Raw genomic sequence first — 26,821 nt, 5'->3', positions numbered from 1 at the left:
TAGTGGGAGTTGTTCAAGCTGAAAGTACAATTCAGGGCTGAACAAAAACAAATAATGTTGCAGGACAAACATCTTTCTTTTGTTTTACATTTAACAAACTCCACAAAGATAGTAGAAATGGCCATCAATTTAAGATAAGATATTAAAGACAGTGTTTTGTGTGAAGCTGCAAATACACCGTCCATCAATGACAATATCAGAGTTGGTTGTTGCAATGGATGTGGTGGAAGTAAAGTGAAAAGTGAAAAGTGTTGCGGGGAGAAATGATAGCAGGGTCAAACAAAACAGAGCCAGTCTTTCTGTGAGGACTTATAGTAGCTTGGACCAAGGTGCTCACAATCAGCCAAAGTGGACAGCCCCACCTACCAAATACTTCAACCTGCAAGTATGGGGGCCAGGTTTTGTTTTGAAATTGGGAAGAAACCTTGGAATTGAAAGAAAAAACACTTATTTACTGTTAAGCCAAGCTATGAGAAACAAAAATGTATCCAGAACGGTATATAATAGTGATCATCAAAGGAAAATATTATTAAAATAAATGCTGTTTTATATCTGAAATTATATTTATTTGTCGTTATGCAGCCTACATTGTTAGTTGGCTTTTTTCAATATGAACAAGGCCATCCTTACAGTCTAACCATTGCAACAAAGTACAAACTATTTGGATGAATGAGACTAGAAAGCTACTTCTCAGATTTGGCTTCGCTTTGCCTCAGAAATGACTGCGATGCCCACCACATTTCTTTGTTTCTGTGTCGGTCTACACCTCTGGCTATTTGATATCTGAAATGATATTCATAATAACATTAGGCAGCCTCAAATGGTAGTTGGGTTTTAGCTTCTAACTAAATTAAAATATAAATTATTGCAACAGGTCACAGTATGATTTGGATAATTTAACCCAGTTAAACAATGTTACATTTGAGGGTTGTTGTTCTCAATACACACAAGGGCATCCTTCAAAGTCTAACAATGGCAAGAACAAACTATTTGGATGATTTAAATACAGAAACTTCAACAACATTTTTAAATTCACCATACAGTATTTAATTTGTACAGGTACTAGTGGTACGGCTATTCATATCTGATAAAGTTGTAATGTTAAACATTAACACAACTGTGTGCATTTACCCTTTAATAAAGCCAAAAAAAGGATATACAGACTTGTGCAAAATGAATAGCCAAATTAGACTTGCCAAATTCCTTGTGAATGTTTCCACTGGCAAATGTTTTCAGATCAGCATTACATTGACTCGCAAAATGTTTTGAAATGTGTACAATCCTATTTTTAGCTTTCTTAAAATGTGGTTGGAGTAAAAGAAAAAGAAGGCAAAGATAAAGAAATGTTAACTTATCTTTTCCATTGTTTCATCAACAGTCAGCGATCACATTTAAGCAACAGTAAAGCATACTGTATATCTTAAATTTGTAGACAGTCAGACCCACGTGTGCAGTAGCTTGCTGTTGCAAACAAAGAATGAGGGATTTGACTTACTTAAAATGTAAAGGAAGAAAACTCTGAACAAGTATGTTTTGTCTTCGTTATCCCCCTCACCTCCCTCTCATATTATTATTATTTTCTGAATTTAAAATAGCCCTATGATGCCATTATGTACATCATCATAGAGTATACAATATGTATCATGTAAGCTGTTATCACTAATAGCTTTTATCTACTGTTATACAGTATATAATCCGTGTAAAAGCCTCATGGAACAAACCTAACAGTGAATGTGTTAGGGTTAGGGTTGGTGCTGGATTAAAATAACACTTTTTTTGCAGAAAGGTACCATCAGGAGTTAAATGGTGTCTCCTATTGACTTCCTCTGTCAATATCTTTGGGTCTTTCTCTCTCTGTGCGGGAGGTGTCTGCTGAGCTCAGTGTGAGAATATTGTCTTGGATCACTTGTGACCGGGGGGGGGGGGGCTTCGTTTTTGTTGTTTTCCTATTTGTTTTGTAACAAGTGGTGTTCTTTTCTGGTTGAGCTCCCTCTGCTGAGCAGTCTCCAGGTAATTAGACTCAGTGTTTACACCTGTATTGATGTGTGCAGTCTACTTAGGCTCTGCTGTTTGCTCTGCTCTGTTTGCCTTCAATGTTGGAGAGGTGGGTGTCTGGTGCAGCGCAGTCCTTTTAAATGATTAGCTTGCCTACTGATCTGCAAAGATGTTGCATAAATATTTCTTATGTTTTGGCTCAGGTTCCCCTCAGAAATACCATGATACCACACATCATTTCTGCATCAACACAGTATCACACCAACTCCCTTCATGTTTCTCACAATCTTTAAAATCTCTGCATTGGCATTTTATAACCTGAGACTGCACGGTAGATTGCACATTTGTTTTGTGGATTTATCAATCCAAAACTGACTCAAGCATGACTAAATATGTTTTGTTTGTACCATGTTAGACAACTTCTGAAACAACCCTTTTTCAAGAAGCGAGACTTCAAATACTCTGCACATTTTACATCCCTCTTAAATGTGTCTCCTTGTGCAATTCAGTTTAGTTTTTTTACGTATTGCAAATGTGTTTGCATTCAAAGTCTGCTGAAGTTAGTGCACGAAGAGGGATGGGAAAACAAATGCCATGGAGAACACTGTTCATGTTTTTTCAAACCAAAACCCATTGAGTTGTGTTTTTTTGGCAAATATAATGTTCACTAATAAAGGAGGAAAAGATTAAAATACAAAGGTTGCAAAAAGAGTATGTCACAGCAAATCGTTATATCAAATGAATTAGAGAGAACCCAAACATTAAGCGTATGGGCTGTAAAACCAAAGCAAATAGCTAATAGAAGCTAACATATTTGAGAGAGGAGAGAAAATAGACATTTGGGTAATAATTCTCTAATGGTAAATGCCATTCGTCTTTACAAGTGCACATATTATCTCTGGGAAACATTAAAAAAAACATTATTTGAAAGGAAAAATGTGTTGCCATCTGTGGAAGCTCTTTCTCTCCTTTCACTTCCCTCCTGTGTTTTACTGTGACAAACACTTGTTCCTGTTTACAGTTAGGACTCTCATCTTGTGTCAATTCATGTGTGAGATTTCCTTTGAGATTTCCTTCCCTCCGTTTTTCCTGACTTATCACATGTCTCCCTCCCCTGAGCTTATGTTGCACAAATCGTTGGCAAATAATATTTAAAAGCTTTTTCCTCCATCTGTTTCAATGGCCCTAAAATAGTGTAATTTCCCGAGATTTTATGTCCTTATAAACTCTTTGCTCCATAAGAAAAGCCTTTTCCCAAATATCCGTTGTTAAATCACGATCAGGGGTTACAATGCGGGAACCGGATGGTTGTTGCAGTTTATAATTTACAGCCCTGCCTTAAGATGTTTGTGTATGCACAGTATAATGTACCTGCACCATAAATTTTTTGTATGCAGAGCATGAACCCTCTACATGCTTTTCTTTCCTGCCATTAGCCATGTGCTACATTGTTGAATATCATTTAATTGAGGAAGTCTCACGCTTGATTGCAGTCTTAATACTATTACTTGATTGTTGTATAAATTAACCTCACATTCACCTCCAATCTCCAACTTCATGGAAAATGAAATGTAAGACTTCTCACCTTTGCTGAATCTATGCACATTAAAACATTGATTTTGTTGTGCGTGTGATAGTGTCCTGCTTGCTGCTGTTAACCAAGAGGCAAATATCACATTTCCCAACAGGCCAAACCTTTCTGCACACCAGAAGTTACAGGAGTTTGTTCGTGCTTGGATTCTCTGTGAAGGAACATGAATCTAAAGCTGCTTCCTCATTTGGCCTCAGTGATTGGGTTCCTCGTGTGCATGAATGCCTTTAAATCCCTCTGGAATTATGGGTGCTTTCAATGTCGTATTTCTATTCTTCAGCACAAACAAAATCATTATACATATGGGGGCTTGCGAGGTGTTAATTGCTATGTCTAAATTGCTTACAATTAAATGTGCTGTGAAGGGGGAAAGGATACAATAGCTTTTTTTAATCATCCTCTATACAGGGCAAATGCACAGGAGTTACATGACTTTAACAAATAATTTTCTCAGAAAAATTTAAGTGGGTAGAACTGGCTATCCTGGCTTTGCCCATTTTTCAAAAATACAAATGTTCTGTAGCTATACTTCTGAAAAGTGGACGGGTACGTTGATCCCCAGGAGTCATTTATCATTTAAAGATATTCTACCTCTAGAGATATACTTTTTTCCTCTTCCTATCTTCTTTTTCTAGCTTAGTCTTCAGACTAGAGGGGATCTGGAGCCTTCACCAGCATATTAACACCTGCAGACAGTTTTGAGTTTTTATTTCTTTGGGCTTTTGAGAGAAAACTGGAACCTTATTTCAGGCGTTTCACTCTTTGAAGTCCCTTTGAACATATACGCAGCTACAATGACATTCAGAATCATTTCAATGATGTTCTAATTAGTTTACTCCTGAATCATGTAGTGGTAACTTCCATATCTAATAAATTAAAATACATATTTTTTTCCCCACCTTATCGTCTACATTGAGGAATGATATCTCTATAATCCCTATAACAGGAAAAACTTGGGATGCTGTTTAAGGTACTTCTATAGGGGAGAAGGGGGTAAGTTGAGCCAGTGGGTAAGTTGAACCAACCCCTGTAACCAGGCAATGCCTTATAGTTGTAATCAAGTGACCAGAAATTATGCAAGAAAAAAACCTTTTTTGCTTGTCAAAGTACATTTTCTAGATGTCAGCTATATCGGCTGTCATGTAAAAAAAAAGTATCCAGGTTTAAACACATATATTGTATATGTTGATGTGTTGGCAGCGTATTAAACCATGTGAATCATTAAGCTAAAGATGACTCAGAATTTTAATGCAAGGCTATTTTTTCTAAAATGGTGGCTATGGGGTAAAGTGAACCATGGGCCTTGGGGTAAGTTGAGCCAGTTTTTCAATGGAGAAATTAATGAAAGTAGGCCAAGTTGATAATAAGAGCTCATTGTAGGCTACATTTAAAGTTGAATTTACCCTGTGTTTGATTGGTAAGATGTATGAAATTGTATCACCATTTGTATGATTACTTTCCCTTTTAACATGTTAAAAAAAAATCTATCAATTCAATCGAAATTTATATTAAGAATATTTGAAAAACTAAGCTTGTATTTGGTTTGTTATTTATTGTTTATAGTTACCTTTAAGATTTGTTGTAGTTATGCCCTGGTTTGAACAGTGGTTCAATTTACCCCCTGACCTGGTTCAATTTACCCCCTGACCTGGATCAACTTATCCCTACACTGGGGCAAGTTGAGTCACATGACTTTTTGTTTTAGAAGTAATATTTTCACTGCCCTTGATCGAATATTAATTATTATCATTGCCCTTGATAGGAGACATCCTGAATTATAGGTGTGTGTTTTCATTTTTACTATCATTTCTCCTTGCTTAGAGGAAAGCATAACTAAAAAATGTCTCAACTTACCTCACTCTCCCCTACTAAGTTACATGTCCTATTGTGGGTGCATAAGTGCATCCAATGTGAAGTAGGCCCTATGGCAAAATGTACTTTGAATGATGAGCACTCTTAACGGTGAAAAAGTTGAGTTTGGAGCACTGCGCTCTTCCCATACCCAACGATAGCCATCTAGGCTAGCGGAAGTGGAGGGACCACTCCATTGTTGTTCTTTTTATACATCCATGGGTTGCTGGGTTGAAAACAGCACTAAACACATTTTTTTCTATATCTAACAAACGTAACATTATACTGATTTTAAAAAGAACCCACTGTTTGTTGGGTTAATTGAGCAACCTATAACCATTTGGTACGGCACACGATAATTGATAGCTAGTTAGCTACAAGTTGCTAACAGCGAGGGCACAGCAGTCGTGTGCGCTTTGAGACAACGTTTAAAGGGAAGTGTCCGACTTAAGAGGTACAGAGAGCAATCAGGTATTTTCTCAGAAAGAATTTGCAGGTGCAAAATGGATTAAAAACAAAAAAACTGTCATGACCCCAGTGACACACTGACCTATACCGAACAACCATGACATCTCTCTGCTCAGGGAACAATGCAGATTTGGGAATTTAAACTACCCAATATGTACCTACTAAACATTACACAACATGGAATATTGCTGTTTATAGATTATATTAGTTAACTCTGCCCTAGTATATTTTTAGATTTGTCTTGGTTGCTTTAGGGCCACTGACACTATCACATTTTATAATGGTGTTTAGGGCACTTTCAATTTCAATATTAGAGCTCATTTCACTTATCATTTGGACCCAAACTTACCTTAAGATGCAATCAATTTAAGATCTTTGTAAAAATAGTCTTAATATCTGAAAAATCCACCTCGAGGGCACTTTTGTGAATTGTTCAAAGATGGACAATCTTTTCCTTCAACTGATTTCAAAGAGAGTGAGATTAGCAAATTCCCATTTCGAGGAAACCGACATCTGTGCTATCAATTCAAAAATGAGTCTAATGGATTGAAAATCCGTTCAGACCTGAGCTTGTTAACTTTAATGTCTTGAAAAAATTGTTCCTTCTGCACAGCCTCCTAGAAATGCTTCAACTTCTCATCAAATATGAATATATTGAGGTGAAATGGATATGATAATCCAACATACACACATGCTTTATGACTGAAAATGCACAGTTAGCCTTGAAATGAGTCTGTAGTGATGGATTGTGGCAATACTTTATCTTGTTCTTTATGTCAGGAGTTATTTTGGGACCTTTTTTGTCTCGTAAAGCATACCTGCATGGAAAACAAATTATAATAATGTATGCCAAAAGTTATGTGGGGTTGCTGTTATTTCTCTTTATCATGGACAACTTCTCTAACTATATGCTGCTCAGGGAGTAAAGATGCAGTAAAGGTCAGCATGTCATTCATCCTCTCAGCAAGAGAGGATATCCTCTGAACACCCTGGACCCGGCAGGAAAATACTGTTATATTCAGGGAGGTCAAAGTTTAAATCATTACCCATCTGGAGCTGAAAGTTGGTGTTTCGTGTCGGGTTGATTTGTTTGGTTTTTGTGATTATTTGATTGTTAAGATCCAACATAACTAGGGGCTTACAGGTTTTACATCTTTAAGAGAAATCAAAGAAGAATACAGATTTGTGACATTAACTGATTAGGATTACATTTGGTTTGTAGATTTTGTTTTACAATAATACATATAAAAACGTCCATGTATTGAGAGTGGAGCTGAAGCCTGGACGCAATTAGCTTGTCTTAGCATAGCAATATCTAAGGAAGAAAGGCAAAACAGTTAACCAGACACTGTCCAAAGTAACAAATAAGACCCGTACCAGTAGACATGCAATATGTTGCCCCCTTTTCCAATGTTTATGCTATGCTAATTGACATCACTGAAATAGTTCTTTCAGTCCAACATTTTTCAAAATGTCGCACTGTTCCCTAAAAGCTTTATTTTCGACACAAGAAAGATATTTCCTATTTGATGGGATACAAAGATCCTGGCACACTTTGTTATGTGCCTGCACTGATGATCCCATTCAGGTGTGTTTCAGTTCAGAATCAGAGCACATGCTAATAAAGTAAATGTGTGGGTCGGAAAAAAAAGAAAATCTCTCTCATTCATTCAACAGTTAGTTTTGTGGTCACACATGAGCTAGCTAGAGTCTAATAGATGGACACCATAACAGGTGCATTAAAAAAAAAGAAGAGAAAAAACATAATGAGGCCAATTATAAGATGAATAAATCTGTTGAATTTGACAGTCTGTGAAAGACCTGTCACACGCACGTACACACACACACACACACACACACACACACACACACACACACACACACACACACACACACACACCTCTTGACTCTTGTTGTGAGGTAACTGCTGCTCTCTCCATGTTCCTCTTCAGCTAGAGTCGGTATTCGTTGATGGCTGAGTCACCGTTTTTCTCTGATGTCACTGCAGACAGAATGGCTAATGACCCAACTCACCTCCGACCGGGCTGTCTGCCTGTCTGAGGATGAAAACAAAATCCCTCATTGCATTCAGGTTTATCAGCAGCCATTTCAGTGCTTTAATGGGACTGCATGGGTTCACTAATACACTTAAACACAGTCTACTCCCTGCTATTCAAACTGCTTACAACAAAACTTTTAAAGGGTATCTCAAAATTCAAAATATACTCTGTGCATTTCCAATTTACCAAATGAAATACATCTATTGATTCTGCATGTTTAAACCCTTACAAAAGACCTCTCCTGAGCTAAGAAAGAGCTTGCATGTTTTGTGTTTGGTTCTCTATAAAGCAGGTCTATAAGCAATGAATCATACTGCTTCTGCTTGAAGGACACAGAGTATAGGGTCGTGTCCTCTCGGTGAAATGCAGCATCTGTGAATGTGCTTGGGGTCTTATTTGTGGACAAGACAGATGCTGTGAAGTGGGGCACAATGTCACACCATATCTTCTACCTGTCAGTTTGCATGAAGATAAATCGTCAAAGACAATAATCAAAGGGGGTTCTGTCGTTGTGTGGGAGAATAAATGTATTTCGTAAAGGAAGGTGGAAGACAGCCTGAGTGAATTCTTCCCTCCGTACAGAGAGTACAAAGGCAACATTTCAAACAAAGCATATAAAGTAAAGACAATTTAAGTGAAGGTGTCGATGCAGAGGTACTGCGTGGCAGTTTCCTGAGTCCACACACCGCGCTTGTGAGCCATGAAGAACATTTTGTAGCTTATGACTCAGAACATTTTGTCACCCTGATCCATTATCAGCCAGTGCCTGCCGTTGTGTTTATGTGATTACAACAACTTTGTGTTTTGTATAATTGAGCGGCACAGAACAGCCTGCTGCAGGTTGTTCTGGGACAAGTGCAGTATAATTGTTTTGAAAAAATGGAGAGTGGAAATTCACTATGACAAATGTCTAACCTGGGAATGCAATATGACAGTACAAAAACTAAACACTACCATCATCATGAGCACTGTAGTTATTACTAAATGTGTATTAATCTGTCACTGACCGTAGTCCCCAACAAATGTTTGAATAGCATGTGCTACATACATTTGCTGACAATAATGACAATATAAAATGATGCCATACATGTCAAAGAGTTTAAATAAAACAGTGGACTTCAGAGCTTTTTTGCATATAAAATATTTTATTCTAAACCTTCTGAAAAGTTTGTCATGATTTGAGTCGACACACCGACATTTACATATGGACATACTTGAAACATATGGTTGCCAAAAGCAAAGCCAGCAATTATTGACGCACCTGAGCTATAACTGGAACTAACATTTAGAGTGGCATGCAACACTGAAATCATGTTGATTTATAAAATGTGCATGTGCGTTCATAACCCATTACATGTATATTTGCGCATTTCTACAAATGGGTTATTGGCAATTAAAAACTGAGTAAACTGTTAATTTTGTTTACCTATACATATTGCGTCACATTTAGAAAATATTTTTAAGCATACATTTTAGAAAGTTAACCAAATTCAAACCAAAGATTTAATGGATCTCACTGATGCACATTTTAATTACAACTGTCTGAAATAACACCGTTATCATAATTGTTATGGCCTCAGGTCTTTTTATTAAAATGAGGGCAGTGGCTTAAAAAAGCCTTCCGCTGATATCACAGCATAAATCACAGCGTTAAATCATGAATGTGTTTACATTAATAAGAAAGCTCATTTGTGCCGTCATGAATGGATAGGTACATTCAGCATGCTTGAACTGGGATTTTGATGCAGCCAAAGACTTGATTAAAAACTGTCACCCTGGGAGAAGGAGACGATGCCCGTGAAAATACTGTGGGAGGAAATTAAATGAGTTTTGATAAACCCCATGGGCTTGCGCACTCACACGTTCATTTTTGCACACACACTCTACTATAAACCCTATCATGCATGGGTATCCTTATATATGGCCTAGAATAGCCTGACATATTACATAACGCTCCATCGACAGCACTCTTTGACTCTCTGCAGCACTGACAGCTCGCCTTTCAGTGGCTGTCAATCACACGGCCGGCTGGGAGAAAGCAACGGGACGACTTCTGAGGGCTCCGCTTTGAAGCTGCACTAAGGCTGGGAGTGCTTTCCCCCAGGCATAAATGTACTAGTAGTCTGTTGCAACTCACTGTAACATATTGTGTGTGTTTTGATACTATTGATTGCGTCTGAGAAACACAAGGAAATAGCATAATGGTATTTTTAGAAAGCCAACCATGTTGGATAGAGTATATCTTCCTTATTTTGTTCACAATTTGTGGATCCTCTTTGACTTGATTACATATGACAGCTCATGATCTTACAGTCAATACTCAGCCTTAGGACAACCTTTTCAAGAAAACCAGGACAATTAGAACAGAGAAAGAGAGCAAACTTGTGACCTGGGTTCCACCAGCCATTCTTAAATCCATTGCTACGTTTGTGTGATTTGACCAACACATATATCTCCATGTAAGACTTGGTCTCTTTTGGGCAATTGGTCACAGACTACAACAAAATAAATCTCCATTTAAAGTTACAATTAGGTTACATTTTTTAACCTATGAAGAGCTGGTGCAACTGGTCCTCTGTCCTGCCACACTTTTATGCAAAACATATTCTCTTTTTCACCTGATAACCCATACATTATAGACATTTGGTATAGCAGATAGGCCACATACAGCATACTGTCTTGTAAGTCACGCTATATTGTATTTACTGTTTACTGTAATGCTACAAAATGTCTATAGCACTAGCAAACATATTGAGAATATGACATATTATACTGGATTAAAAAAAGAAAAACATTCCATAAGATACAATTCAAACCCTTCAACTTGGAGAAACCAGAGCCTTAAATGTCATACAAATCTGTTAATTCCCATCCTAATTGAAAAAAAAAGCCTGTATAAAATATTAAAATAAGATGTTCTGCCTGATTTTCAGTATTAAATATAAAAATAAGATGTGTTCCACCAACTTTACCTTGAATGACTTTGTCAATTTAATTGTATTTTATTTTATTAATTGTAATGCATTATAATTAATTTTCTAAATGTAAATAAGCTTTGGCAACACGAACAGTGGTATGTCGGGCAACAAAAGTAATTTAAATGAACTGCACCATGACATTCCTACCATTTACATCATCTCTAATCAACGCACTATAAATCAGCCGCAGAGAGGAGTTTATTTAAATCAACACTTCTAATTAAACGTGATGCGACTGATAGACCTAACAGAGCCTGGATATTTAGTGACCGCAGTGAGACAGCAAACAGCTCACTGATGATGTACATTCAGTTTTGGCAAAGCATAAAGAATATGTGAAAAGCGTGAATAAGCCACAGTTACATACATGCTATGGTTTGTTTCCTCCTGGGGAAAAATCAGACAGTGATGATGCACCAAGCTCTCTGTATCAGTTTCATGAAAAAAAAAACATAACATAGGATTCAATTTCAAGAAATAACTGGAAGCACTCCCGACCCTTTGAACGCAGCATCTCTGATTCTCTTTCAGAGAAATAGGATCATTACTTTGGTATAAGGGAGATGGGTTGTGATCAGTGAGCCGGGCTCTGTGTGGTAAATGTAACTCCTTTAACACATTAGGACTGCTGTGAAATGGCTAATGGCACTGGCAGACAGTGAGGTGACATTTCCCCAGTTGTTAAGAAACAGTTCCTTTACTGCATACTTTAAATTCCTAAATGAAAATGTTGCGTTTGTCTTTATTCAAAGAAGCCTCATGAATATGCCTTTTTTACTACTGTGCTCATAAATAACAAGTGTGAGTGGACAAACAAGTGTAGCTCAGTCCGTCATGCATCATCTTCACATGTTCAGCTTCGTTCTTCGTAAGGCACAAGTGGATTATTCCTTAGGGTGAGAAGCTGAATGTTAGTAATGGAGCGACACAAATGTCAACATTCATATCTTAAGCGAGGACAGATTGATCAGATGCAAGGCATACAAAGTCATACTGGAAGAAGTGTAAACTATAAAGAAAAAAAGCCAAGTTCCTTACGGCCCCTACCCACGGCGGCGTGCGTTGACGCTTGCCGGCGGGCATGTCTGAAACTAGACCAACAACCAATCACCTGAATCTCCCGCCCCGGACACACAAGCAGCGTGTCAAACTTCTTCCCATTCTGCAGCATACCTATGTAATGAACAACACATGTCTGGCCCTTCTTGGATTGGCTAGAGCTTGTACTGGCTATGATTTGATTGGCTGACGCTTCCGTCGAAGCTTCAAAAGTTGAACATTGCTCTACTTTTGAAGCGACCAAATCTATGCTTTGCTCCCACAATGCAGTTTGGCGAAGCGTGACGTCACCCCATTCAAAGTGAATGGGCAGAAGCGTTGAAGTGTCAACGCACGCCGCCATGTGTAGGGGCCCTTAGTGTAAGCACAGGACTGCTGCCTGGTGGAGAACATAGTTCATTGTTAATTACGGAGTGTTTTTTAGCAGTGAGGATCCTCTTTATCTGATGCAGATTTCAGGGCCTCAGGAAATGTAACAAGAGACGAGCACAGATACATGCTTGCTTTCTAAGTTTGTTGGATGTATTTATTACTGTATTTTCACAGGCTTGTTTCTGAGTATATGAGAAAAAGATGTCCAGTATGTTGCTACTTCAATATGGGCTTTCATTTCCTTCCTGCTCGTGAGATAAGTTTGCAAACTCAAGCCGCTGATACAATCATTAGTTCCAGTCTGGACCTCGCTTCTAATTTGGCTCGATCGCTAGCACAGCTGTCGATCATGTTGGTACAGACACAATGAAAGCAAGTCGGCGTCCTGCATTGAAACAATGGAGGCTGTAGCTGGCACATCATGAGGTTTAGTTTGATTTTTCAAAACACGCACATAAGAGTGCGCAGCCGGGCGATTAATCTGCGTTGAAGTCACTTTCAAGGTTCTCAAGCAATGATCGGAGCACGATCCAATCAATGAATGCGCACTCTTACCGTATCACAGATGCTCATTCAATTAGCACAAGAGGGCCTTTGTGTTTGTAACTCCTGTCCGCTGTCCCTAAATCTCATATTCACGCCGCTCCTTAATTGAGACTTTCGATGAAGGTGCACTCCCGCCTGTCAGCGTAGTCCGGGCTGAGGCCGTTCAGGTACAGGCTGCCGTTCCTGGCCAAGGACCCTGTGGCGGGACTGAGGGAGAGAGTCAAGTTGGGGTAGGCCTCCCTGTCCTCACACAGCGTGGTGGACAGCGACCTCTTGCCAGGGGTCATCTCCTGGTTGATCCCTAGCTCGGAGGACAGCCTGCGCTTGATGGAAGCAGCGCGTTGGAACTTGTCGTGGATGTCAACGCTGAGTCGCCGCCGTGTCTCTTTAAACTCAGCCGACACGTTTGCTGTCCACTCGGCTGCATGAGCCCGAAACTCCCCAACCTGCAGAAAGAGATTTAGGATTATTGTCTGTAGATAAATATACCTCAAGGTTAGTGCAAGTGTTAGAAAAATATCACTCATCGCCGGCTTGAGCTTCAATAACAGGATACATGTATTTATTAATCCTTGCAAGAATGGAAGTAGTCATCAGACCCACGTCAGAAATGATCATGCTTGTCATATGTTTATCTCCATAGAGGCTGAATCATCATGTTAATCGTTGTCACATAGCTATTATGCCTCAAACTGTGTGTCCTGACGCTCTTCTATAATCATACACCCTGTCATGTACACAGTTACAGTTGGGCCTTTGTTATCATGTGCTACTCTGATATTGGAAGAGTACATTCAGTATTTTCCTAACAGCAAGGTAAGTAGATTGTCAACACATTATTATGGTGATCATATAAGATCCACCAATAATCACCTGTGAAGCTTACAAACACATTATCCTCTTAGCTAAATGGCTGCTGGCTGTAGCCATGAATTTACCGAACAGATACTGAAGTGGTATCAATCTTCTAATCTAACTCTAGGCAGGAAACCAATTAGGCATTATATTAAATGTCAGTTATCTGACGCTTTAATCCAGAGCTACTTGCATACAGTACAGCTCAATCACCATAGACATACGGGAGCAGTTTGCGAGCTATCTTGCCCAACAACACGTTGACATGTTGACTGCTGGGGCTGGGAATCGAACCCCTGACACCTTGGCAAATTTCGCAACATGTCTGGTATTGGCATAAGAAGTTAGAATTGTAATCATATAGACGAAGAGGATTTATTTTCTTTGTGAATAAGTCTACGAAGTAGGGTGGTCAAGATGTAATTTCCTCTTTTTCTACACATTTGTAGGCAGTTGGTGAGAAGTGTAGATATGTTCGCACATTACCCACCCACCTCTCCACAGTTAGTTATTTCTGAACTGCAGGACATCAATAAATAAACGGAACGCCCTGTGTGTACGATCTAATGGCCCAGGTTTGTGGAGGCTGTGAGTTGATTTATTTCTAGTCCTGAAGTAGCAATGCAGGAGAGAGCAACAACCACATAATTGATCTTGCCTTCATATTGCATTAGGCCTCTTTCTTTAGGCTGTTTAATTATCTATGAGGCTCTGAGGTGTGCTGCTTGTAAAGCCACTTTTGAGTACTAATATTAACATTTATGAGGTATGGGTTTTGTCCGTGTGCGCACACAAGACACACAATAACACTACAGCACAAAAACTTGAGTAAGTGCTTTCTCCTCCTTGTTATCACTTACTCTGCCAAATCCTTCTCCCCCCTCCTACTTCCCTAATAATCTCCCACTGAAACCTCATCCTCAGCTCACAGCCTAACAAATCACACTCCTAATAATGCCTGGGCAGGATTTACACTCCAGATCGCAGTATGATCTTATGTTCTAAAGATTAAAGAAATAGCATTTGAATGTGTCTTGTTTATCCAGGAGATTGGGTGAGTATCTTGAAGTGAGTGTCTCTCCATCCGTTTCTCATGTAAATAATTAATCTGTCAGAACGGGGGGGTTTTGTTATTACTCAGCAGCAACTGGAAACACATCAGATATTTAATCCTCCACATGCACGAGATGGCATTTACTTCACAAGGCGCAGCCAAAGAGATGAATCACTTCAGATGAAAGAGTGATCTGTACAACAGTGTGACTCTGCATTGTAAGGGAAGATGGATGTAATCACACCTGAACTTACTGCAAATGTCTCTCTACCAACAATTGATCATTTATCCAGTTAGTTAGGGTTTAACATAAAACAGCAGCAACATAAAGTGGTGTAATGCAGGTTAATAGCCAACTTACATGACATGTATTTTAATTGTGTTATGAGTCCCTAATAAGTACATTTTTACATTTTTTTTTACATCAAGTACATTTTTAGAACTCAGGAAACACATCTAGGTAATATCTTCAGTAATGAAGCTTTATCTGAACTGGACAAAAATGCTGCTCCAAAAACAAGTTAAACAATAATGAAAACAAGGTGTTTTCACTTGAAATAAGTAAAAACATCTGCCAATAGAACAAGTGAACATTTGCTTGGAAAGATTCCTTGAAATAAGAAGGGATATTTAGATAAATCAGATCTTGTAATTAGCTGGCAGAACTTATTTTGAACTATATTTCACCAGAATCAGAGAAATTACAAAATAAACCGCAAATGCTCAAAAGTCTTCTGTTTTCAGATTTTCCAGTGCTTCATCTGAGATACAACTCAAAATAAGATTATTTGATTTAACAAGATGAAGCATTGTCTAATAATAAGACCTGATATCTCACTGCATTGTTACTTCTGAAGTTATAATTTCAAGTGTAAAGACATATTCTGACTAGATATTAGATCAATATACTGGGCAAGACTTTGAGTTGTTTTAGTGTGGACAGCTGCATCTTGATTTATTAAGCAATTCATTAACTGCTTAACCTCTGGTGTGACATAACGTGTAGCACATCGGTACGTACCTCCTCTTTAGTTTTCTTGGATATGACCCGGAACCAATCTCCAATCATACTAAGCACAGCAGCAAAGTAGGCCAGGCCCACCAGGATCCAGAACCACACCACGGGCTTGTAGTAGTTCAGAAACTCTGGATTATCTGACCCACCTGCTGTGACACGACAAGTGGGTTATAGAAGTTAGATTTTCCTGGGTTACATGTGTTACTTACCAATTAAAAACAAAAACCAAGCAGGCTTGAGTCCTGAGCAAGTCCACTGTGTAGGAATATATAATATAAAGAGGGGGGTCAAATTGAGATGATCTAGAATTAAAATGACCACCACTATTATTCCTAGATCAATATTGTAAATATTTAATCTGACAATCACATGTTTAACATTGTTATTTATAAAATAGGTTAAAGTGCATTGTTAAAAATACAATATGGTGGATTTGCTCCATGTGCCACTTCATTCAAATCCAAGTCAAAGTATATGAGTATTTTCTTTTCTTCTTAAGTGGGGATATTTTGTTCAGTGACATAAGAAAAGGTCTTTAAAAAGAGTAATTTTTTTTTTGGTTTCGCCCGTGTGGAGGGAGGGGGGAGTGTAGTGAGTGTACTGTGATATTACAATATAAATGAAATGGCATGGATTACTGTACTCTATGATGAAATAAAAAGACTTGTAAAAAATAAATAAAAGAGTAAATTGGGTATTAAAGGAATACTATATATGAAACATGTCTGATACGACACTTTATGTAGTACTGGATGCATCTTGCCAGTTGCATAAACTGACGCTGTCCTCCAATAATAAAAATAAAATCAGTCATCAGTCACTCTTCTGTATTTATGGAAGAGCCTTCCATAAATCAACTGGTATGATGCTGCACAGACAGCCCGCTCGCTGTGCAGTTAAATAAACAGCCATTACAGCTCCAGCTTCAGTGACATTGGTCCAGGCTCACTTTACACCACCTGGGCCAGCTCCAGTAACACTGGTCTAATCTATAATCATTAGGCCCATTGAGGGAGATTTAATCTAGCAGCTAAGTGGTTGGGATTTTTCCCCTCTGCCTGTACCGGTTTGGTAGTCAAGCAGGAGGAATCAAGCTGATACCGCCTGTCAAACTATTCTTTTAGATGTTACAGGTATTGGGATGGCTTTGATAAATGCTCCAAAAGAGAAATATTGTGTTTAATCTTTTGTATATCACGTATTTCATAGCCTGAGATTCCTATTACTTGAAGTTACGTCATGTTATGTGAAAACTGTTTTATTTTGTATTGATGTAGTAATGAGAGTAGACTCCTTGTTTGACAGATGGGATAGTTAAACATATTGCAGGGATTTAGATGCATTACAAAAATGTCAGAACACATGTGGCGCAAATCTGTCGAGTCACACTATCTGAGGGAATAACTCAATAAATCAAAAGGAAAATCTAAAAACCTTTTTCCCCAGCGACAAAGTCCCCGAAGCCGATCGTGGTGAGGGTGATGACAACAAAGTAGATGGACTCCAGAGTGCTCCAGCCCTCAATGTGCTTGAAGATGATGACTGGCAGCGCCACGAAGATGAGGCACCCGAACAGGATGAAGATCAGAGTGGAGATAACACGGATCTTCGTCTGGCTGACCTTCCACTTCTGGTTGGAAAGAGAGGAATAGCTGATACAAAGAATAGATGATACAAAAACATTTAACACTATATAGTTTAAGGCAGATTTGTAGCATAAGACATTAAAGGAAATCAACATGTGGCATATTTAACACTACATCATTTCACAGTGATTTCTTTTTTCTCCCTCTCACATTGGGAATCACTTCCTTCACCATCTTTCCAGGAATACAGTTGCTATTTTGTAACATCTCAAACCTCAGTCTGCCAAGTTCATGTGACATCATTTTCTCGGTCAGATGGCACGCCCACCCGAGCGATCATAAATGGATGCATTGCAGTTACAGCCTGTGCTGTCAGCAGAGATTCTTTGAAAGACAGGGTCCATGAAAACCCTCTTTGGTACTCAACATAGGAGTGGTTTCTAAATCCAGTCTTTCTCTGTGCTTCTTTTTCACTTGAGGTGACTGCTTTTAGCTGGTTCCCCATGCATCGTGCCCTTTTCCCTTCCCGTTATGTAAGACCAAAGCACAGAGTCTCTGAGGGGAAGCATACAGAGCAGACAGGCCTCACTTCACTGAGTCTGTGATGTCTAATGTACCCGCTGCACACAGAAAAGTACAGTAGTATACAGTTTGAAGACCAACAGTGAGTCCTATAAAACCCAATTAGCTGAAGACCACGCATTAATGTATTCCAAAGGGAGAAGCCGAGTTGGTTTTCCAGCCAGTATCTTCAGTTGCAAAGCAGCTGCTACAGTCCATATATTCCCATTGTTTCCAGCCAGCTGCCTTCATCCCTCCTCCTCTTCAGGGAGGGAAGCCACATAGCCAGGGATAAATCAAAAGGATCTTAATTAACCTGATACTTGAATTTATATTGCTAGTGTAAGGGATTTTATATCGACAAACGAGGCTCTTACCTTGAAATTAGAGACTGTTTTGGTCTGTCTTTTATCACAGCATTACAGGTGTTTGATGACTGCACGCAGGTACAAAGTGACATCCTATTTAGATGAGCTCTGGTAGAAAAACGATATTATAAAGGACTCTCTACTACTGCTACTGCATAGGTTATTTGCAAAATAGTGTTTCCTTTGAATTATGTAATGATGTATTTGCAAGAGTAAATAAAAAATGCCACTCAGGTTATGTATTTCTAAACATAATTATGAGGCAATGTTTATTAAAGTATCGGGGAAGTCACAGTGTTTACACTAGTTAAATGTTACATGACAGCATTTCCATTTTAGATTTTTTTTTCCAGATACATTGTCCTTTAATAGCAATAAATGCCTTACTCAAATCTTTTATGGTTTTGTTTAGGCACTCACAGCACTTGGTTAAGGATAGGGACGGATTGTTTTTGGATAAATATTGAAAATATCAACACTGACTAACTTTTTAATTGCTTGTTTGATATCATTTGAATGTTTTCTTAAATGTCTTATGTGCAATGTATTTATATGCCCCTATAAACCACTTTAAATTCCCTTATGTCTAAATGGCGCTAAATAAATAAATAAACTAGCATTGCCTTGAGGCACAAGAAAGGGTGTGTGCACTTTATTAACATTAATACAAAACCTCAATCTTTTCCTTACCAAAACCAAAGTGGCTCTGTTACATAAATCGAACTCTCTGTATCCCTGGCTCTGATTGCAGTCATTGGGGAACTCCGTCATCCCGGACGTAAAGACGGCTGATTGGGTTAATAACACCACCCGAAGGCAGTCTGAACTGGTTCAATCCCTCAGGGTAAAAAACGGAAAAACTATTTCCATCTGAATTGATCCAATTGATCCCTGATATTAGCCGGTTTTGACTCTTCAGCCAACACACTGCACATGTCTCCATTCACAGTGCTGTGACACCCAGACGCACTGATGTTATCTCATCCTCTAATATATTCTTCGCTCTAAACAAATTGATGTGTAACTGCAAACATCTGTGCTGTTTTTTCTTCATGACACACGCATGTGGAATTGTTTTCACTCCTCTGCGTTCTGACGACTTCTACATTAATGTAACCGTCGCTCACTTCAGGACAAAAGCCTCACTTTATGATCCAATGTATCATACGCCACCACACACGGCAACATTCTCGCCTTCATTTTAACGATTCACATGAATATACTAATCAGCTTCACTGCATCCTTTACTTACTTCTACTTAGGGTCTTATATTTTATCATAGTAACCAAGCCATTTTACTATAATTGGTTTAAAATCTATGATTCTTTGCCTGCTTTTATTGTCTCCTTTTTATACTGCGAATGTTATTATTTATTTAACTTCACAAGGCATCTGCATTGTATTACACATATACTTTTTTCAAATCTGTTTGTCTTCATTTTATCACTTGAGTGCCTTGTTTTTCTACATATTGTTTGAAGATCATTGCAACTTTGTGTACCACTATTGGCAAATCAAAATGTCCCATGTGGCATAAAGTGTTTCTTATTATCTTAACTGCTTTTTATTGCATCTGTGGGATTAAATGTAATATAGATTTTTGTAATTACGATTTATTATTACCCTTCCAGTCTTTTTGTTGACTGAACATTCAATTTAAAAAAAACAGTATAAAAAGCACCTCTACAGTAATTCTGGTACAAGAACAAGCAAAATAGGAAAGTATTTAATTTGTGAAGATGAAATACACTCACTGTTGCCAGATGCAATCCTAATTGGCTTGCACATGGGGCAGCTGTTCCACCTCTTTCATTTTTCACTAGGAACATTTTCCATGAAAACCTTAATGACTAAGCATCAACCCAACTGTCAGGCAGAGTCTATTTCCATTCTGTCTACCATGACAAATGGTCCCTTCTAACTTCTATGGCTGAAAAAAAATCATGTGAATGTATACTGTTTTTGGTTGTATAGGGACAGAAGTGATACATCTTTGTGCAGCTAGTTTATTCCACAGCCACAAAAAAGAAATAAGGTAAGAAAAGGGCAGTGAGTTCAGCACAAAGTGCAAGCAAAGCAACACTTATCTTTACCGATCTTATATTGCTTGAAAACAACCGTTTATTTACTGCTCTAGGCTTTCAGTACTGCAACAAACCGTCTGCACTTATGAGTGGTTTCCAGGTTCGTTGACATGGCAACCCAGAACCTGCATCCAACTTTAATCACTGACTGCTGTAGCAAAGTGTACAATATTGAATGTGAATCTTCAGCTGTATTATTTAGCTGCTGTTTATAGCAGCGCAGGCAATATGACTTTACAGCTGCATTGGCATCACCTGGATAATTACATGTGATGGTGTTGTCTGTATTTAAATGGCTAACTGTACCCAGAAAAACACACAGCGAGGTGATTCAGAGACAAACACAAGCTCGTATATATACGAAGGAGCTCACCACAATCATCTTCTCTACTTTGGCGATGCCCTTCCCAAAAATGGTCCCCAACTGGTCCCCGACACCAGCCAATAAGAATCCAAACAGGGGAATCCCAAGCAGAGCGTAAATAATACAGAAGATCCGCCCACCTTCTGTGTGAGGAGAGATGTTCCCAAATCCTAACAGAGAAGAGACACAGATAGTTCATTAGCTCATCAGGCAGCATTTAATTCAAAATGTCGATATAAATCAACTGCAACATAGCAAAGTAGTGTGTATGTTGTTGCCTTATACAAGTCATGGTAAAAAGCTACAAGACTGGGACTCTAGTCTGCAGGTTGACACTACTGGGGATGTCATGTTTCCTAAAAGTATTGCTACTTTCTTCAGGAGGTAAATATGTTGAAAGGTTTTTTTACACTTATATAAAAATGAATCATCTTCTGTGTGCTTATTTTATTTCATAACTGTGTGTTTAGCAATTGTACTTGGTTTACTTTATCTTTTCAAACTGGACTTTTCCCCTGTTCCCTTATACCAGCCTAAGATTGGATATTTTTTTTAACTTTTTTAAGCTTTATTCCCTTTATTGCTTACATGCGTTAACGTGTGTGGAAAACCATGTCAACTTGCATGGAGCATGTTGCGTTTGATTGCATCACTGAACTTTGTGAGTTGACGCAGTGTAGTTGAGATCAAAATGAAGGGTCGTTGCGTCTGGTGTGATCCCATTGCAATATGGCCTCCAGTTTATTTATGCTGTGAGAATTGTATTTATCTTTTTGTAATATCAGTGTGCACATTATGCAGTCTTCCACACTTGCCTGGTAGGCAACAGAAAGCAATTTTGCAAGAAAGACTGTAAATGTTTTGTGGCTACAACGATCTCACTCTGGTGCCTCACAATAAAGCTCTGAAAGAAAGTCCTGGGAAGTGTGGTAAGTGTTCTGTTTGTTAGACCTTCTGTGGCTAATTAGTCTACATCCAATTTCATTAAAGTTGGCAGAAGAAATTCTATTTCTGGCTCTAGAAGAACGCTTTCCACAAAGCCTGGCTGTGCTTTAACATCACTGCAGACAGTCAGTAGAATAGCTGAGGGCTTTGAGACATTTCAGCAGTGAGACATTTAATTTGTACTATACTACTAACCGAGTCAGGCAAAAGTTTATAACACCCCCTCAGTCCTCGAGCAAGTCTGATGTGAATTTAAAATGATATGAACACCAAAAATTAAAGGAAATACAGTACGCTGTACGTAGTAGTAGTAGTAGTATAACAATATATCTATGCACACACAAAACCAGGTCTTATAGAAGTCAGTACAAAGACAAGACAATCTTTAAAGATGACTCCACACACTTAACAATATGACTTTCATTATTTAACAATTCATAATGGGTCTGCATAATGAACTACATCTGCCTTTCTCCATTAATGTAGTCATCGGTCTCAGGATACGAGCTGCAGGGTCCCTTCTAATTTCTTTCCACTCTCACATTGGAATTGCGCGATATTAATTGTAAAACAATGTCAATCAAGTCTCACTTATTTCATGATTAGTTCAATGAGAGGCAGGATGCCAGACCTCTGGATGCCCCTGCAGAACAAAAGAGACAAAGCACTTGTCTTACTTACTGTAGAGCTGCACTCGCGCCTGTCCTTTTTTGATACCCTGAAGTAAACAGATCAATCCTTCTTTATATTCTCAATTTATCTTTAGATGCTGTCACAATAGGAGAGGCTTAAAAGCAAGCTATGCATCGTAAGCTCAAATAATAAGTGTCATGCATCATGAAAGATCGTACCAGTCAGAGAAAATTGCCAATCCTTGTTTTTTAAATAGGTGTGAGGGTCTGAGAGGCAGGGTAGTCAGCAGCAAATTGGCAGTATTGGGAGCAGGTGTGGAGAGCCACGCACCAGGAGTTGATCTCCACAACAAAGGAGATGGGGTGGCTCAACTACTGTGTATCTATGTAATGTAAGACATACTTAGATCGCAGGTTCCTCAACAGTGCAATTACAAGACATTAAAAAAAATGTGTATAAAAAAAACAACAATTCACTTTTGGGTTTTCGAACTTGGATCCGGTGATTGATTGCTCCACCACCAGTTTTTTCTTTTGTCTGTGACAGGATTAAAATAGCACAATTTTAGCACATTTTCAAAGTTTTGAATTCCAATTAATCTGAGGATAATATTAATAAGTCATTTCATTAGTATCACCCCTTGACATAAACACTGCCTGCATGAATAATACATTCAACTCTTTAATGAGCACAAGCTTTAAAATGGACAAACCCATTTCTCAGTGTGCCCCAAATCACTGCTTCAGTTACACTTCTGACTAGAATATGTAACAAACCTATGCAGCGATATGTCACGTCCTCTTAAAAGAATGAATGAACTTGCAGTGAACAATCAAGGCTTAAGGACTTCCTTTCAAATTAATTTAGTGATGCTAGCAGAGAAAACTGCAGCTTAGCATTGCATTTAGTGACTTTACAGCTTTTTTTCAAAGACACACTGTGTTGCTTTTGTGGATCCTTTAATTGCAAAAAAAGTAATTGTAATGAAACCCGTCATGGTTGGGTAAAAGTAGTAAAACCTGACTGTACTCACGTGAATGTCTTTTTGTTATCACTGTCATATTTCCAATTCCCCACTCACAGTAAAGCTCACAGTGAACAGTAAAGAGCATTCGATTTTTTCATGGTGCTGTTCATCATATGAAATGACATACTTTTTTCAGATAAAAAGGAGACCTAATCCACTGGCTTGATAACTGAGGTTACCTACTGGAAGCCCAGCTTCTATGAGTAAATGGCGCGACCTCTAAGGCTATCGCTATTGGGTAATCCCCCTGCGCAGCACTGAAACACTTGTAGTCCACGCCCACCCGCAAGGTGGACCCCGCCCTCGGGCCTCCTTCCGGTATAAATAGGAAGGAGGCCCGGCAATCTGCTCCCATACAAAATAACTTTTCTTCAGCTATTCGTAGAGCCAGTGGGGCCCAGCGCTTAGAGGGCTGCGCCATTTACTCATAGAAGCTGGAGTTACAGTAGGTAACCTCAGTTCTATTTCGTATATGGCTTCGCCCTCTAAGGCTATCACTATTGGGTTAAGGGCGAAGCATGATGTAGTCTGCGCCCCACTGGGTCCGCCCGGCACTAGAAGCACAGACACACCTGCTCAATAACACCCCATGCCTGTTGTGCCATCCGTAATGGCGCATCACCGTCCCTGGAACATAGCAAAACATGCCTATCTTCCCGACGGGATGAAGGCTGGGAACAATACATACCAGCCGCTGTGAGAAAGTGGAGACGAAGGTCCCACCTTGCCGCAGCGATCATAGAAGGGGAACAGCAGCACTCTGCGTGTCAGACAGGAAAGCGCCCAGCTGGATCCCTGACGTCACTCACTCTGACAAGACACTCCGTACCAAAAATGTGTCAGAGGAAAAAAAGGAAACATCCCTTCATACGAGGGAATAAATGAACAGGGGGAAGACCAAGATGCAGCAGTGCAAATGTCTTCCACTGACATTCCTCCGTGCAAAGCCCTGGGCGTGCCACTCCTCAGGTTCTCAGTACTCACTCCGACGAGGGACACCCAGTTACAGGGTGTGTCAGAGAGGAATGGAGACATCCTCAAATAAAAATGATAAACGAACAGGGGGGAAGGACCAAGAGTTTCTAGCGAGTGCAGTTATTCTCCACTCAACATTTCCTCAGTGCAAGCCGTGGAGCTGCAAGATCCTCTGATGTAATGCGCGTTGATGTGTCCGGGGTGACTCAGCCCGCAGAGGATACATGCCTGTTGACTCAGCCTCACACATTATACCTGTCATGACATGGTAGCTTTGAGTTATGCAGACAGCCGCGTTGCCCGATCCGCATCATCTCTGTTTTATCCACGAAACCGAACCGGAAAAAAAGTGCTTGAGAAATACGCGACAGGCAGGGCGCACGTGGGCGCATAGCACCCGACGATGCGACACGGCGACCACACAGGCAGAGCGAGAGATTTAGAAAAATAGCGGAGTAAAAACCGCGCAAGACACTGTTCCTGGGATGACAGGAGTGTTTCTTGTATCCCATGTAACTGCTGGGGGGGAGAGGCTTCTCTGTGATGTGCCGTAATGGTCGTCATGGTGACGAGCCACGCCATCACCGCCGCTGCCCGTGAGGCAAAAGGGCTGCGAGGAAGTTTCCACACGCTGCATTTCACTCCGTCTCTCATCATGAGGCGCGTACACGCCCAGGGGATGATAGGTGTGTGCATGCTGTCCACGACGAGGCGTTATGCGGTTATACGGTGCTCGTGGGTTATTATGACCGTGTGTAGGAGGCATATCTGGGACAGAGGAATGCCGCGAGCTCTGCAGTTTATAAACCAATAGGTTAAAAACAGCAGGCTTCTGCAGCGAATGAACCACCTCTGGAGTCCCCCTGTTGGAAGAGACCCATGGGGATCATCACGTGACCAGCTGACGCGAACGCAGAGCAGCTGCGTCACGGAGAGGGCTGTGTGGGTTGTGACACGCCGGAGGAGAGCTGTCAGTTCCTCCACTCGCTGCCGCGAGAATCGCGCTCTCATGCTGGCTGAGTTTAACTCCACTCCCAGATAAACGATTGTCTGAGAGGGAAGAGGACAGCTCTTCTTCCAATTTATTATGAAACCCAGGCTTTGACAGATGCGATACGAGATGTACCGTCTGTAAAGCGACTTCCTCCCTGGAGCGAGCCAGCAAATAGCAGGTCGTCCAGAGAAAAACCACACTCTCATCCCTCCTCTGTGTAGTAGGGGTTTCACAACTACCAATATTTACTAGTCGACACATTTTTCAAAATAGTAGTCGACTAGTCGACTAGTCGTTACGTAATAATAAAGACACACAAAGAGAGGTGTACAACTGTATTTTATATTGGAACTCATACAGTAACATTAAACACTGCATTTTAATTTGTGTTACATGGCTGAGTAAATAACAAACAGTAACTGGACTCACCAAAATCGACAACAAAAAACTCTTGTTTACATAAATGCCACGTAAATCCAGTGCGCAACACTTTATTCGCTGTCCTCCACGATAACGTCCACCTTTCCATATTTTTGGTTTGGTTTGGTTTGAACACCAACGCATCGACATGTGAGGGAAGGAGGCTTGACCGCTTTCGGGTGACAGTGTTGCCTGCCACGGGAAAAAACCCTAGGACTTTTCCTGACCGCCTTACTTCGGTGAGGAGGGCGAGACAGTCAAAAGGTGTACGACTGCTAGTTTGTCCCGACCTATACACAAGTGGCCTTCCTGAACAAGTGAAGTGGACCTTCCTACGTATGAAGGTGCATGGGTAGTATAGGGTTTATGTGTCCTTGTAAGGGACGCAAAAGAGTAAAGTCCCTTATAGTCCTGGTCTGTTATCAGACGGCAAGCCTATAAGGACCGAGGAGCGTAAAAACACATCTCTTCCGACCTCGGTAGGTGTCATCCCCAAAAGTGGGGTTTATTAGTTATCCAGCTGATCAGCTGAAATGGAAATGGTGATCAGCCGCTGACATCCGTGATCAGCTGATCAGCACTTTTTTTAACTCCAATTTGCTCGCACGACGTTTTACAGGTTTTGTGCAGGCTTGTAAGAATACAGTAACCGTATGGAGTTGCTTCTACCATGGTTGAGGTGTCACTTCAACAGTTCAACACATGTCGAACATGACTTCAAATATTACGTAGACGATACGCGTTGGTAGACTTCTACTCTGTGGGCGACGGCTTCGATCGTGATCGTCATACGATCCGTCGGTCACTCGGTTGCCTGGCCCGCAGTCGTGCGACTTGTCTCCGTTTGCTTGTCGTTCTTCTGTTGCCAAGTTGTCACTAGCCTACTACTCTGATGCCCTATGACGGTCGCCTGTGGCGTATAGGGGTGTTACCGATTAGGTGACCTCACACCCGTCTTTTTGCACGTGGCGAAGGGGGCGAAAGCTCCTCGAGATGGCCGATAAGTCGGTTCGTGGG

General features: G+C 39.9%; 1 protein-coding gene across 3 annotated transcripts in view; it reads right to left on the bottom strand.

The window, feature by feature from the left end:
• Nucleotides 1-9,136: 9,136 nt before the first annotated feature.
• The window catches only part of LOC104947338 (potassium channel subfamily K member 2), a 35,182-nt gene continuing 17,497 nt past the window's right edge, over nucleotides 9,137-26,821 (bottom strand). The window contains exons 4-8 of one of the 3 annotated variants that reach the window (XM_010773324.1): nucleotides 20,820-20,980; nucleotides 17,282-17,477; nucleotides 15,851-15,993; nucleotides 12,930-13,366; nucleotides 9,137-11,833 (exon numbers count right to left, since the gene is read on the bottom strand). In XM_010773324.1, coding sequence (XP_010771626.1) covers nucleotides 13,022-13,366; nucleotides 15,851-15,993; nucleotides 17,282-17,477; nucleotides 20,820-20,980 — 845 coding nt within the window. In that variant the 3' untranslated portion in view covers nucleotides 9,137-11,833; nucleotides 12,930-13,021. Of the gene's footprint in view, nucleotides 11,834-12,280; nucleotides 13,367-15,850; nucleotides 15,997-17,281; nucleotides 17,478-20,819; nucleotides 20,981-26,821 lie in introns of those variants that run through there. The other 2 variants (XM_010773325.1, XM_010773323.1) reach the window with 2 other exon arrangements.

The sequence above is a fragment of the Notothenia coriiceps genome, unplaced genomic scaffold (assembly GCF_000735185.1).
Source record: "Notothenia coriiceps isolate Sejong01 unplaced genomic scaffold, NC01 NC01_scaffold00012411, whole genome shotgun sequence".
In the NCBI taxonomy this organism is placed as follows: Eukaryota; Metazoa; Chordata; class Actinopteri; order Perciformes; family Nototheniidae; genus Notothenia; species Notothenia coriiceps.
Note: the sequence above shows the minus strand (reverse complement) of the source record. Positions and strands in the feature narration are given on the sequence as shown.